Source organism: Quercus lobata, chromosome 9 (assembly GCF_001633185.2).
Source record: "Quercus lobata isolate SW786 chromosome 9, ValleyOak3.0 Primary Assembly, whole genome shotgun sequence".
Classification (NCBI taxonomy): Eukaryota; Viridiplantae; Streptophyta; class Magnoliopsida; order Fagales; family Fagaceae; genus Quercus; species Quercus lobata.
In genome coordinates, this window is record NC_044912.1 from 45,951,300 (window position 1) to 45,967,182 (window position 15,883).

Consider the following 15,883-nt stretch of genomic DNA (forward strand, 5'->3'; position numbering starts at 1 on the left):
AAAATAAATATTAACTAAAGTTCATAATGAAGTAGTTAACAATGAAATTAAAACTAAGTTCCATGACACTACTTACATATTTAAAAATTATTTTGTTACAGTATTTTTAGTTTTCAGTTTTTAACAATAAACTATATTTAAATACACCCTTAAAGAACTAAAATAATAAATAATAAAATTTAAAGGATAAATATTGGATTTTGCCGTAAAAAAAAAAAAAAAAAAAGTGGCAAAGCAAAAAAACTGCCACACCACCTTCACACTCAAAGAATCCAATTTTAGGTCACTTCATTCATCAAAGTTTCAACTCAAAGTCACAGAATCCCAAAACCTCTCCCCCCAAAAAATGGCTTCTCTTCTAACGAGCTCCCAAGCCCTCCTCCTCTTCACCCCTCCATCCTCAAACCCCAAACCCTTTTCTTACAAACCCCTCTCCCTCTCTCTCCGCAAACCCACCTCCACCTTTGTCTGCGCTTCCTCTACTCTCCGTTCTCCACAAACCCCATCTCACCCCAACACCACTCTCACCACCATATCCACCATAGCCTCCATAGCCATTTCCTTCTCCACACGCCTCCTCCTCCCAAAACTCCCACTCCCTCTCTCACTCTCCACCGCCGCCACCACAACCCTTTTCTTCGCTTCTCTCAAGGACCGCCCCCCTGGCTACCTCAACACCCCTCTCACTGTTGTAGCTGCTGGCCTCGCCAAATGGCTTGACATCTACAGTGGGGTTTTGATGGTCAGGGTTTTGCTCAGTTGGTTCCCTAACATCCCGTGGGACCGTCAGCCTTTGTCTGCCATTCGTGACCTCTGCGATCCTTATCTCAATCTCTTTCGTAATATCATCCCACCCATCTTTGACACTCTTGATGTTAGCCCACTCTTGGCTTTTGCGGTGTTGGGTACGCTTGGCTCCATTCTCAATAGCGCCAGGGGAGGAATGTACTGAGCAACTTTTTCAGCAATAACATTCATTCATTCATTCGGTATGGAATTCGTTTCGATGCTTTTCTTTTCGGTTTTTGCATTATTGTCTCAATTCTCGATCTGGGTTTTTTTGCCTTCTGCATTATTTGTCTCAAATCTCAATCTGGGTTTGCTCCTTTTTTTTTTTTCTTTTTTTTTTTGGTGGCAAAATACATTGTTGGTCTCTGAATTTTAATCCATTAGCAATTTTAGTCCTTTAACTTAAGTTTAAAGTGTTCACGTTTAGTCCTTAACAAACTTAAAAGTGATCATTTTTAATCCCTAGTGTGTCTAATGGAGTGATGACAGGTTAGTTTTTAGTTTGGCCTCCTTATCTAAAGGACTAAAAGTGATAACTTTAAACTTCAATTACTAAAATCGATCGTGGAGTGATGGCATAAGTAATGTATTTTGGGTCTCTCTTTGTATTGGATATAATTCTTGAATCTTTTGATTCGATTAATTATTGAGATCACTAGCTGAAACTCCACCTTGGTCTATGCTTATTGTGTTATGTTCACAACTGGCGCAAGCCCAGAAAAATGAAGAGCACTAACTGACTCTTTAGCTGATGGATGTATATCCTTCTTTGAGAAGTTTTCACTGAAGGATGCCCCATAGATATTTTGGTATCAATAATATATAGGACTGAATAGATGCTCGTATTTGCTCTGGTGATAGACGTTGGAAACTTAAGCATTTCAATTATGTTTTACCGTTTTCCTTAGGGAACAAGATAATTCTTTTTGAACTGAATGTGTATATATAGATTGCTCACAAAAATACTAGAATTATAGTGATAAGGAACATATACACAAGGCAGAAAGTTTTGTATTGTTAAGTTCCACCTTCTATTAAGAATCTGAGGGTTGATAGAAGAGCGGAGAGTGAGCGTCCGAATCTCCCCTGGAGGGTGCACGACTGAAGGGAAGTGAAGCGAACCCTAAATGCCCAAACAAATAACTTTTTGAAGGGAAAAAAGGGGGAGGTAGGGTGTTTTAGGGGAGAGGGGTCTAATTTGAGTTTAAAGTTCAATTTCATTCAGCAGAAGTTTTAGTTGGATGTGGTTATCTCTACATAGAGAGTTTTGACATGTTCAAAAAATCATTATCAGCCATCTCCACACACAAAATTTGATTCTAAAGAGGTATATTTTTTCTTGGAATGACTATTCTGTTATTGCTTGTGCAATTGGTTTGTGTGTGTGTGTGTGTGTGTGTGTGTGTGTACTAAGGCAACAAATTAGAGTCTCTGATGCACTTTTTTGATAGTGTTTTTAGCGCTGTACGTTGCCAATAGTGATCTTGGAGCTGAGATTTTTGCATTTGCTTCCTTTTTTTTTCCAAAAAGGCTCTTGCATTCAGATGTTCCTATATAAGTTTAATGTTATTATCTTACACATCAATATATATGTGTATATACACATCTGTGAAATTTGTGTAGAGATTTAGAATGATTTCTTGATGAAACTTAACAATCATTTCGTTGTAGAGACATATCTTTTTATTTAGGACCAGAAGTTTTCTACTAGAACATGCTAGTGCAAAAGGCATCTTTTTTATTTTTATGTTTTAAGTTTAAAACAATTTGATTGGAGGCAAAGTTACAGAATGAACATAATTTGAGGTTAATTGTGTCACTAATTCCTATCAACCATTTAGAATATGGCCCGGGCATGTTTAATGTGGTTAGTTTGGTAGGAACGTAATACCCGCATATTTGAAGACAATGAGAGACCCTTAGATCTCTTAAAATCTCTTCTCTTTGGTACTTTGTTATAGTGGGCTCATATTTGGGGTTTTACGAATTGTATTCCAATTTCTGAATTCTTAGATTCTGTTCACTTTAGTTCCTGATTTTGTTGTATTTATTTCCTGTTTAGAGTGTTCACCATCGTGAACATGATGTTCAGTTTTTTCAATAAAAGTCTTATTACCTATCAAAAAAAAAAAAAAAAAAATTTGTGTCACCAATTCCTCAAGAATCCATTATTTCTATATTTATTTTCAATATGGTGATGATCCATATGGCCCTGATCAACTTCTGTACTTTGTTTTCAAGGAAATATGCATGTGCAAGTGGAAGCGGTCATTTTTAGTCCTTAATAACTTAAAGTAATATTTTTTAGTCCTTAACAACTTAAAATTGAGAATTTTTAATCCCAAATGTGTCTAATGGAGTGATGACAGGTTAGTTTTTAGTTTGCCCTTCTTATCTAAGGGACTTTATACTTCAAGTACTAAAATTACTCATGGATTGATGACTGAAGTAATGTATTTTTGGTCTTTCTTTGTGTTGGAAGAAGTTCTTGAATCTTTTAATTTTGATTCAAGTAATTATTGAGATCACTAGCTGAAACTCCACCTGGGCCAATGCTTAGTGTCGTATGCTCGTATATTATGTTCACAACTGGCCCAAGCCAGGAAAAATGTAGAGCACTAGCTGACTTTTACCTGATGTATGGATACCCTTTTTTGAGAAGCTTTCACTGAAGGATGCCCCAAAGATATTTGGTATCGATAATATATAGGACTTAATAGACACTCATATTTGCTTTGGTGAAAGACATTGGAAACTTAAGCATTTCAACTATGTTTAACAGTTTTCCTTAGGGAATAAGATAACTCTTTTGAACTGAATGTGTGTAAATAGTTTGCTCAAAAAAATATACTAGAATAATTATGATAAGGGGCATATACACAAGGTGGAAATTTTTGGCTTTGGATTGTTAAGTTCTACCTTCTAGTAAGAATCTGAGGGATGATAGAAGAGTGGAGAGCAAGCGATGGAATCCCCCCTGAGGATGGATGAACGAAGGGAAGTGAAGTGAGCCCTAAATGGGCAAACAAAAAACTTTCTGAAGGGAGGGGAATAAAAAGGGGAGAGGGGTTTTATTTGAGTTTTAAGAATAATTTCATTCTGCAGAATTTTTAGTTGGATGCAGTTTATGTGTGTGTGAGAGAGAGTTTTTACATGTTCAAAAAATCATTATTAGCCATCTTCTCACACTAGATTTGATTCTAAAGAGGAATCTTGTTTTTTTGAATGACTATTCTGGTATTGATTGTGCAATTAGTTTTATACATCCATATATATAAATGTAGAAATTTAGAATGATAATCTTGGATTTGCTTGCTACTTTCCAATCTGAAAATACTCAAAGTTGGGTTCTCTGTTGAAGTTGCTGCTTTGCCTTTTTATTGGGAGGGGGGGGGGGGGGGGGGGGGGGGGGGTGGTTTAAGGCCCACTTTCTTGAAGAAATTGAAGGATACTCTATTGATTTTTAATATCGTGATGATCCATTTTGGCCCTAATCAACTTCTGAACTTGGTTTTCAGGGAAACATGCATGTGGGATATTGAGTTTTTCAGGCTGCTGATCAGTTTTGAGATGGCCTTCAAATGCTCAAGGGTCAGAAGACAATATCTAACGTGTCAAACTATACAAGCAATATCTTGAGATGATTCTTCAGGTTCTTCATTTTCAAATGTCAGCCACTCTTTCCAGGCTAGGTTAGCGTTGGTGAACAAGAAAAAGTATGCTAGTGTGTTTACATGAGAAAAATCAGATTTGCCTAATGTATCTTTTTTTTAATTTTTTATATTTTTTTAATTATTATTTTTTATCTTTTATTGTTTGTAGTTACTGTTAGAACTCCAGTAATGATGTACTAGAATAAACTGCAGGTTTGCAGTTACTGTCACTTGACATATTGACAAAACTATTTCATCGCCATTTAACTATTTTTAACTCTAGATAAACAAAAATAAATACTATGTCATGTATTGATATAATCAATCAAAACAACCAATCTCTCTCCACAATCTTGCTAGGACAAATTCCATGCCGTTATTGTTAAAAGAAAAAAGAATTGCCACTTATTTTCCTCTTAACGTCCATTTCCAGTAGAATTCAAACCTCTACTTAAGTTAATGCAATGCTGCGTAAATTAGATGCACTGCCCTAACTGGTGCTAGCTAACCAAGCCTGTCTGGCTGTCAACTTAATTTGTATGATTGCCTTTCAAGCATCTTGCATGTTTGAACCAAATATAGAAACAAACTATAAAATATAAAAGAACAAAGTGTTCAAAACTAAATGTAAAATTATGTGCTGCACTTGTCAATGAACTCCAGCTAATAAGAGGGAGGTTAAAATTATGAGTCAAGAAGTATTTGCTGCTTGTGTAAAATCATAAAAAAAATCATGCTTTGCACACTAATGGCATGAACAAATGATAATCCAGTTTTGTTGCACTTGGTTGATCCATAACATAGTTTTCTACTTCACATTACTGTTGATGGGACCATTATCCCGTATGAGTTCGTTAGATAAATTCCCAGGCTTAGAATCTTTTTACAATCCTCCAGAAAATGAGTGAAGCTGGATTTTTTGAAGAGAACAGATTGCAAGCTATTGGCCAACTTTACAAAAAAAGCCTACATCTATAGCTTGCAACACCGACAACAAAATTTATGTACGAGGTGCAGCATATGCACAGGAAATTCACATAGCAGGGCACACAACACTAGCTTTTCCCAAAGTATGAAAATAGGGTGGGTTGTTTATCACCACCACCCTTCAGGTTTCCCTTCTTCCTTGCCGGAGTGGAGCATAGCTTGCCAATTTCATCACTATTTTGCTCTGTGTCAGCTTTAAACTCCTCATTGTCTCCGCTTCAGTTGGCACTTAGCCGATCCGTCCATCTTGAGACTGTACAACCCTAAATGTTGAGTCTTGGTCACCTTTTCCAGTGAAGAATGAAAGTGCTTCGTTGTTGTCCTCTATATCAGGCTCTTTTTTAAAGCTTTTTGGTATTGCTCCTTGCGCCTTGGTCACCTTTTTCGGTGAAGGGGGAAAATGGTGTATTGTCCTCAGTCCCAGGCTCTGGTGGATCAGTCTTGAAAGATTCGGCCCAAGAGTTTTCCTCCTCTAAGGCTCCCCTCTATCTTTAATTTTATCTGTACAAAAATTGTACTAGAAAGGAAAGAAATACATTACATAAGGCTCCGTTTTTTGTTGGGGTGATTATAAGAAGGATAGAAAAGTAGAGAGAAAAGTTGTTTGGTTGAAAAGATGAGAGATTCTGGTGGCGTCCAAGAGTTTCCTTTTTGGACGCACTGGGCCAACCAAAACACAATCTCCTCAAACTTGGAAAAAAATGAGGCAAAAATATTTGGACAAAAATGCCTACAATAAAAATTTTAACACGAAATGGTAAGTTATAGTTTACTCACCTGTGATTTGGTCAAAATTTAAGTTGCCTTTATGTGGTTTGAAATTTAATATTTTACCAACTTGAAGTTAAAAACAAATCTAAATATGTAACACATCTATTAAAAACATATCTAAATATGTAATTTTGCTTCATTTTTATGTCTCTCTCCTCCAAAAACACAAAAAAAAAAAAAAAAAAAAAAAATACAAGATCAAACAAGATTAAAAAAAAAAAAAAAAAAATCCAATGGAACACTTGCATCATGAGATTTTAAAAATAATTTAGAATAGATAACTTTCTTTCCTAAATGCTCCATTTATTTTTGTCCCAAAAACTTTTAATCTCCTTATCATTAAAATTTTAATTGATTTCAATTTGTTCAAGGTATAAAAAAAATTCTTAATTCTCATTTATATTTGATTTCATTCAAAGTGATGTATGACTTCAATTTATTAATCTAAATTCATGATTGGTTATATCTAATTTTATTAAATCTAACAAATACTACCAGGAATTAGGATGATTTACTATTAATTTATAATATAATTTAAGTATGTTCAAATTAAGAACTATTGATATATTTTTTTCAAAAAAGATGTTGACAATTTAGAAAGTAAAAACACCTTTGGATTCTAAGAGAAAATTTCAATCTCCAAAGGAGGTTTTAAGAATCTCCAAGTTTTATTTTATAGATAATTGGTTGTTTATATTGAAAAAAGGTTTCCTTGATGCGATAGTCATTTCACAAATATAAGTATTTGTAGGATGTGGGGGGTAAGGTTCAAGTCTCTAGAAAGAAATTTCACATACATATAGACATAGAAATGAGTTCTCAAGAATAGCATTAGTTTAGTTTGAATCTGATTGGAGATTTTTAGGGCCTGTTTGGTTTGTGTTGAGGTTATTTTCATTTTCTATACACAAATCTTGTATTCATTTTTGTTTCCATCTTTTTTTTTTTTTTTTTTTTTTTTTATCATTTTCTACTTTGTCTTCCCCTTCACATTTTTTTTTTTAATATTTTTTTATTATGACAACCACCACCATATAGAGAGAGAGTGTGTGTTTTTTGATGTGACAAGTCAGTGATAGTAGGACTCACATATATGATTTTTTTTATAAAAATGCAATTGTATTTATATAGACATAGAAATGAGTTCTCTAGAATAGCATTAGTTTAGTTTGAATCTGATTGGAGATATTTAGGGCCTGTTTGGTTTGTGTTGAGGTCGTTTTCATTTTCTATACACAAATCTTGTATTCATTTTTTGTTTCCATCTTTTTTTGTTTTTTTTTTTTGTTATCATTTTCTACTTTGTCTTCCCCTTCACTTTTTTTTTTTAATATTTTTTTATTATGACAACCACCACCATATAAAGAGAGAGAGTGTTCTTTGATGTGATAAGTCAGTGATAGTAGGACCCACATATATGATTTTTTTATAAAAATGCAATTGTATTTATTTTCAAGAAAATGGAAACATCAAAAAATTGTATTCAACTTTTGTATTTAAATCCTATTTTTTTGGATACTAAAAATGAAAACTAAATACAAATAAAAAGCCAAACAAGCTTTTTAATAGTGAGTCCCACAAAAAACTGAAAATAAATACAAAATACACCATTTTTTTGCTCAAACCAAAGAAGCCTTAGTTTTTTGTATTCGTATTATCTGTTAGAAATTAGTGTTTCCATGATGATTGACCAAATATAGATAAAATGTATCTAATATTTTTTAATAAATTTTGCACATATTTATTAAGTTGGGGTAGACTTGGACTATAATGTCGGTCTGCCTTTTTTCTTTTTTTTTGATAACATAATGTTGGTCTGTCTAAGCTTGTCTTTTGGTTGCTCAAACATGTTTGGTGTGCCACTTATGCCTCAAATAAAACTTAAAAAGGTTCTTTGCTAGCGTGTTTGATATGATGTCTTTGGTTACAATTGTGTTGCTCTGAAATTGGTCGTTTGATCTGATTTTATGACCAGCTATTATGGTTAAATACAGTTCTGGAATTATGGAGTAGTCATTTGAAAATTAGAATTAGAGCATCTGTTGGTACTTTTAAATGTTGGAATAACTTCTCAAAGAGAGTTTTTGGCCTCATTTTCAATGTCGATTTTGTCAGCTATGATTCATGACATGTGGACATCTTAAATGGGTTAGACGACCTGGTAGCCCAATTGACATCTTAAGGTAAAAAATAGGAGATATTATATGGGTTGATTCTATTTTTTTCATGTTGTATTAAAACAATTTTTGTCTCAATTTATTTGATTTGTGATAGGGGAACTTTTCAGACCTTTTTCTCTTGGTTTTATTTATTTTTCAATCCTAGTTAGGCAATGGTTTGCAAAATTTAGTTTGGGAAATGTTTTACGCCCTTGTTTGAGTTCTTTCTGTTACCACTGGATTTCAATGTCTTAGCATACTTTGAATTCCTGTTAAGGCAAACCTTAAGAATATTAAGATACAAGTTAATTCTCTTCATCTTTTGGAACATGAGTTATGAGATAAGTACAATGCAAAGCTAAAGATTGTTCAAGGTGCAACATTTCAAGAACAAGAACAGTCTCACTTCTGATGCTACATTCTTGTCAAGAAGTATCGCATCTCACACACACAATCCAATCATGGCTACAAATTTCTTCTAAAAAATTTCATATAAAAATTGGAGAGTTACAGCTCAACATACTTATAACTAACGAGGTTATGTATTTTGAAGTACTTCATGTTTAAGTCAGTCATACCAGATTGCTCCATTGTGACTTACGTAAAGGGCTAATTACGTGCTACATACTATGTAACAAGCTGCTACTAAGCAGTAAGTATTTCTTGAAATTTCTTTTTAAAAAATGTCTCGTTTGTTCCATAAAACTACAAAATTCCTCTAAATCCAATCCTATTCAAGCTCTCAATTCAATCCCTCTTCTGCTCCATGTCACATCACAATCTATTTTCTTGTCCAATAAATTTCTGAATGTCACAATCTTTAGTAGAAACAGTTTGATTGCCCAACAAATCTTCAATGGGTTGAGAATCCTTTTCAAAATGTAGCAAATATGGAGCTAATCTAATGATTAGAATGAATGACTGTTACAGGCACCATAATATGCAGTAATTTCCTCCATATTGAAGTTGGGACTAATGCCCAAATTTGATGTGGGATAATCAGTAAGAAAGGCTGGACAGCCTTCTATGGTGATAAACTATGCTATATTCGCAGGATTTATGAAGGGTTATTTTATTTGAGAGCTTGGATTTGGAGTTCAATGATGAAGGATTGGAGTGAACAGAGTGCTGCAATTAACAAACAGCCCCAGAATAACAGGAAATGATTGGTAAAAAACAGGGATAGTTTAGGTTTCTACTTTCTACACCCAAAAATGACCTAATTACTCGCTTATTCTTGTGCTTACTTAGAAGTAAGAACAATGGGAAGTCCTTTAGCTGAAATCACTTTCCTGCTGTAGGTATTGCAAACTCTTCAGAAATTGTAAATATCTAGGCTATCTTTGGCCACTGCTTGTTTGCAAATTATCTTTGGATCAATAAATTAAAGGCAAATTTCTCATTTTTCATTTTTGATACAAAATAGAATTTCTACTCTAGTTTAATCTAAATGTATATGTGTGTGAAACTCCCTCCTAGAAATTTGAACCTTGGCCCTTGCCTCCCACACCCCACAAGCATTCATACTTGTGGAGTGACCACCGGTGGTTCCTTTTTCAAAACGGTAAGGAATGTTACTACCACCTAGATAGATAAAATCTGGCCTGCAATGTGATACACATGTATCATATCTACAAGTCCGAGTACTAAGAAGATTATTCCTGTATAGGCTTTCAATAATAACTCAATCAACTTAATTAAAAGAGTTAAGCATCCATTTATATTTATACCCATAGCACAACAATAAATACCTACTAACACAACAATAATAAAAATCTTTATAAACTCAGAGGATTTTCATATTTGTTAGAGATATGTAAACAATGATAAATCCGAGACACTATCAACAATATGGAAATTGCAAACCCAATACCATATATGATGTTTTGAAGATATTCACACTTTGTTCATCCAAAAGTACTCCTATATATAAGAAACTACTAGTCTATACACCGTGCAAAATGAGTCAAGCATGGCTCTACTTAGAAATTATTTCTCAATTTCGACCCCAAGCTTTGATGCTATGCAATAAATTCTCTCTTTAATTTGCTGCAACAAGTGTGAATGAGAAATCAACGAACAAACAAACACACACTCAAAAAAAGAGAGAGGTTTGCATGTGTCACCTTACTTGCAGAACAGATCAGTGACCATAAAATTTTTGGTGGTCAAGTGCCCTTGATGAACCTGTTGACTTCCTAACCGAACCATTAAGCAATTCATCTGTTGCTGCTTGGGAAAGTCAACGGAGGATGATACCAACCATTGAGTTGCTGCTGCTGCATACCACTGGCACAGAGATTTAACCATTTCCACTTTCTGCATTCGAAAATTCTAGCTAATAAGAATAAACACCAATGGGGATCCACGGAAATCAGAAATCAAGTTTTGAATATCGGCATAACATATTAATTTCTTCCTTCTTACACTTGATTCATTGGTGGTACTTAATTATCATTCAATTACTCCATTTCTATATGATCATTTTAGTTCCAAGTTTGTCTTATCGAAATAAAATGACATCTTAATTCTAAAGTCAAAGATGTAGGTTATTATTTTTAATAAGAATAACTTGAACCAAAGATTTTTTTTGTGGCTTGAATTTTAAGACAATGTGCAACATGATTTCTTTTACCTTCACATTTCATTAACTTTGATATGTAGGGAATGTGTACCAAAGAAGGAATCCAATCTTTGCAATTTTTCTTGGGCTCAACATGCTGATTAGGAGCTTTCTCAAATTTCCTTGTTCATTCTTTTCACTCTCCAATCAGATCTCTCAATCCAACATCTTCCCCCTACTTTTCAAAGTTAGAGATGTATAAAATTTTGACCATCCTGACCGTTAATCCAAATAGAAATTGGAACAAGATTTGTTGATAAAAAAAACAGCACTGACCTTCAGTAGTTTAGAGAAGCAAACATTCTTTAAGACAATTATCAAGGAAAAAATCATGGTGGTGGATAACCTGTTTAAGAAAAAGTAGTATAAAATATACACATGGATTTGCTGAGTTATACAACCCCATTTAGTTGGGATTAAGAATTAGTTAAATCAAATAGATAGCAAACTCCATTTTTTGAAGACGTATGATATACAACACACTATAAATAATTGATTCGTATTTCCGAATTCACTTATTATAACATATGCCTAATTGAGAAGAAGATATTGCTTTAAGAAGCACATCCTTCCAATTAGATGATACTCCAATAGTAAAAGCATAATTTTTCAGTAGAAAAGGTAGGTCAATTGCCATAATTGACAAGTAACATAGTAGAACTAGAAAATAGAGGGAATTTGCAAAGTAGACTGGTGAGGGGCATCTATGTAGTAAGTTATGCAACGTTTCAAAGATTTAAGAAAACTAACATCTCGAGTTTCTAAAACTCGAGATCTAAATTAAAAATCGAGTTTTACAAACTCGCTTTTCACTTGCTTTGAATTGCTAAGTTGACTTAAAATGGTGGATCTCGAGTCTTAAAGACTCGATTTTCACATAGCAAAAACCGAGTCTTTAAGACTCAATATTTAAGAAGAGTTTTTAATTAAAATTTGAATAGAACTCGAGTCTTATAGACTCGAGTTTTGCTGAGAAAAATTTTATAAACACGCAGTCTACAAAATTTTATAAACACAGACACAGCCTCTCACCCAAAAACAGAGCATCCTCACTAACTATCACCCATACACTCAGCCTCACTAACTCTCACTCATCTATAACTCTCACGCCACATTGCCTCTCACTCTCACTCATCACACTGCCTCTCTCATTGCTCTTCCCTCTCAACAATTTCATATCTCAGGTAAGGGTTTTTGATTTGATTGTTATTGTAGTTGGGTATTAGTTGTCTATGGGTGTGAGTTAAAGAGTTTGAGTATCAAAATAAGTGTAAATTACAAAAATTTATAGTTTAGGATGAACATTGCAATTGACCTCGTTGTCTAGGGTAGAAAGTTGCAATTAACCTTAGAAATAAGGTGATGTAGCCTAGCCTCTTTTGGTGATGTATGGTTGTAGATAGAAATAAAGTCTATTGTAATCTTTAAGGTAATCAAGGTTCTAGTATCTTCCTTTTGTTCAATAACAAGCTCTCTACTTCTTTTTTATAAAAGGTTAGAAAATAAGCTATCTACTTCTAGTACAAGTTAATATAGATGTGTATGTGTGAAAAAAATATTATGGACTTTAAACTTGTAACGACTTTTCACGGAATCATTACCAAAGTGCTCTGTACATAATAGCAGAGGTTCTCTTATTCTTTTTCGAAGGGGCTTTTGTTGAGAACAGTCATAATCTTGAAGAAGATTTAATTTCTAATAAGTGTGTACTATGTGTTCATTAGGCTAAAAGGTCCAATCTGATGTGGTTATTAAAGCTAGTCTGATGTCTTAAGCATGAAATATGTTGGAAATACTAAAAAGGTCTTGATTCTTTTTTGTTGGGGGGGGGGGGGGGGGTTGTATGTGTTACAAAAAATTTTGGCTATGTATGTGTTACAAAATTATATGATATCTTTTGCAATTATTTAATCCCCCATTATCTTTTGCAATTTTGTATGTGTTACAAAAAATTGTGTTTGCAATTATCTTTTGCTTTACATGTCTTTGCCTCTCATACCATCCTACTGTAATTAGCTTCTTGTATATAGGAAGGACAGATGGATTTGTATATGTCCAATTGTTAAATATAGTTGTACTACAGCCAAAATTTTATAAAAAAATATTCAGTTTGTATCATGAAAATCAAATTAAAAAAATTTCTTGACCGCTTCTTTTTATTAGAAAGTTAAAGACTTGCTTCAAGTTTCTTTTAGATCAGGGAACTTCAAAATGTTTTTTAACTAACATAGTAACTTGACTTTAACAGGTTCACAATGCCTGAAATTAATATAATCCTATACCACGGTGGTCCGTTGAAGAATGCCAATGCGAACAAGGGATTGCCATTTGAAGGGCCGAGTATAAAGAGCTATTATACCCAAATTGATCGTAGGTTGAAGACCTTGATGAATTGAAGATGATGGTTATGGAAGAGTTGTGTGAGAATCCTGCTGTGCACAACATACAAATTACTTATTGTATGCCAAATGAAATCCTGAAGCACCGGATTAATTACAAGTATATGGCGATAGAAACAGACAAACATGTGAAGATCATGTTTGACAAGTTGGAGAGAATAATTGAAGTAATTAACATTGAGTTGTACATACAGTTGGAGCTGCGTGCAAAAGTTGGTATCGAGGAAATCCAACAAACACAAACAAGTTTACAAGTTACAGTTCTGGATGCTCAATATGAGTATTTTACACATGCAGAGCATGGTGATGTTTATGCCGATGATGATGATGGTGATGTTCATGCTGACGATGATGATGATGATGATGAGGATGACGATGACGATGATGATGACGACTATGTTGATGAGAGTATTGCCATTGATGGTGAAGATTTTGTTGATAGAGATGAGAGTGAAGATAGGATTGAACAAAGGGACTTCAGGGACTTTGAGAGGGACATTGATGACGATGAGACATTGGACAGTAGTGAACCTGATGCAGACAATGTTCTTAGTGTCTAAAACATTACGGACACAATTCCGTAATGTTTTAATAGAGAGTCAACCCAAGCAGACATGTGGACTGTGTCATGCTTCTGAGCATAACCGCAAAAAATGTCTGCAGTCCCGTGGCGCTTCCACAAGCGTTCATGTTCCACACTAGGTAGGTACATGGCAAAAAGTTATGCATCGGTTAAATAATTGTTGTTCATTCGATGTTTACCTAATGTTTACTATCTTGTCTCTTGGTGTGATTACTCTACGTTTTTCAGGCATGCTTCCATGGATGATGTTTTTGTCGTGCGGACCGCCGATGTTAGGAAAAGTGACTATGTTGTATTGGCTCTATGTTAACTTTTTGGTTTTTGTTGAATATACTTGTAATTCTCTATCCAATGTACCTCCATGAAGATTGTGATTTGAGTAATATGGTTAGAACTGCAAATTAAGCGTGGTTGGGCATGTTTAGAATGTTGATATATTGCAAATGCCTTTTGCTACGATGTAAGTGCATTTGCATTGTAAAATCATGTTTATGCAAAGAGTGTAATAGTTTCTATAGTTTGTTGCCTATTGAGAACGCGTTTTGATGTAATTTAAGTATATTTACATTCTCAGCTTCTCTGCCTCTCAATGAGTGTTTATGGATTACATTCTTAGCTTCTCTATCTCTATTTCTTAGCAAGTGCATCATTTCAGTTTCTGGTTTCCCTGCATGTCCAGGGAAAAAAAAAAAATCTGAGTGAATGGTTTGAGGAATGAGCAGAGCAAAACAGAGCAAAAAAAAAAAAAAAAAATTTCCCAGTAGAACTTGAGTCTATGAAACTCGAGTTCCACTGAAAAAACAGGGCAAAACAGAGCAACCTCTCAGACTAAATAGAGTATTCAGCACATTTGATCTCGAGAATTAAATTCTCGAGTTCATAATGGAACTTGAGTCTATAAAACTCGAGTTCCACTGAATATCAAACTTGAGTTCTTTTCTTTTTTTTTTTTGTGATTTTTTTTTTAAATCTCACATAATTTTTTTTTCTTTTGTACAAATGAGAACAGTTTTTTTAGAAATGTAAGTGTGAACATAAGTTTGATCGAGGTGTTTCAAGGATTAAATCACATCTGGCTGAAGTTATTGATCTTGTTATTTGTAAAAAACTACTAAAATTGTTCAAGAAGAAGCATATTTTTCTCTCAAAAACAAAGAAAAGAAAAGAAAAGAAGCTTATCTAGCCTTTAAAATTTAGTAGCTTACAAAAAGTTAATCTGATTTTGATTTAATTATATTTATAGTATATATGTATGTGCTATAGAGTATAGAGAGAAAAAGACAAAACATAATTATATAATATTTTTAAAAAATTAGCAAAAGCTTATTCTTTTTCATGAAAAAACTTATTTTTATAATTCTATAGATCCATTTATTTTAAATTATTTGTTATTCTTCTATAGATCCAATTTTACGCCCATGTGCATCATGAATCATGGGATGCAAATAAACCTGCATAGAGTTTAAGGTAGTTCAATCAAATCACACTGGCACAACTCTCGCATAGCTTATAGTCAACCAAACCATGATGGAAGGTGCCAGCCCATGATCACACTTGCTCAGCCAATGATATGCTTCCTTCCTTCAAAAATTTATCTGTTCCTTCATTGTACCTATTAAAATTATTAAAGTGTAAAACAAAGTAATTTCAATTGGGCCAGGCCTCTGAGGCTAACAAGAAGTCTAGGAACACATTTTGTCATGCAATTTGACAGACGGCTTGCTTCTGTGTTAACTGTAATTGAATTATTTTTCACCAGGCACCGATAATGACCTCATGTGTAAGTGATGTAATCCGATCATAAATTAGTGTCTATGCAAGTTCTGATCAAGCATATTGCAAAAGATCGTATCTCATAAAGATAATATGTTTGTTCTCCCCCAAAGAAGTGTGGTCAAGTTCTACCCTCCAGCTCCCCC

At 33.9% G+C, this 15,883-nt stretch overlaps 1 protein-coding gene across 1 annotated transcript; it reads left to right on the plus strand.

The window, feature by feature from the left end:
* The first annotated feature begins 255 nt into the window (after positions 1-255).
* LOC115959056 (ylmG homolog protein 1-2, chloroplastic-like) lies at positions 256-4,672 on the plus strand. Its single transcript, XM_031077354.1, has 2 exons — positions 256-989; positions 4,308-4,672. The coding sequence occupies exon 1, from the start codon at positions 347-349 to the stop codon at positions 950-952; it is 606 nt and encodes a 201-aa protein (XP_030933214.1). The 5' UTR covers positions 256-346; the 3' UTR covers positions 953-989; positions 4,308-4,672.
* The last annotated feature ends 11,211 nt before the right edge of the window (positions 4,673-15,883 follow it).

Bases quoted from the DNA above. Each gene is read 5' to 3' on its own strand.
- LOC115959056 (XM_031077354.1), top strand. From the start codon at position 347: ATGGCTTCTCTTCTAACGAGCTCCCAAGCCCTCCTCCTCTTCACCCCT.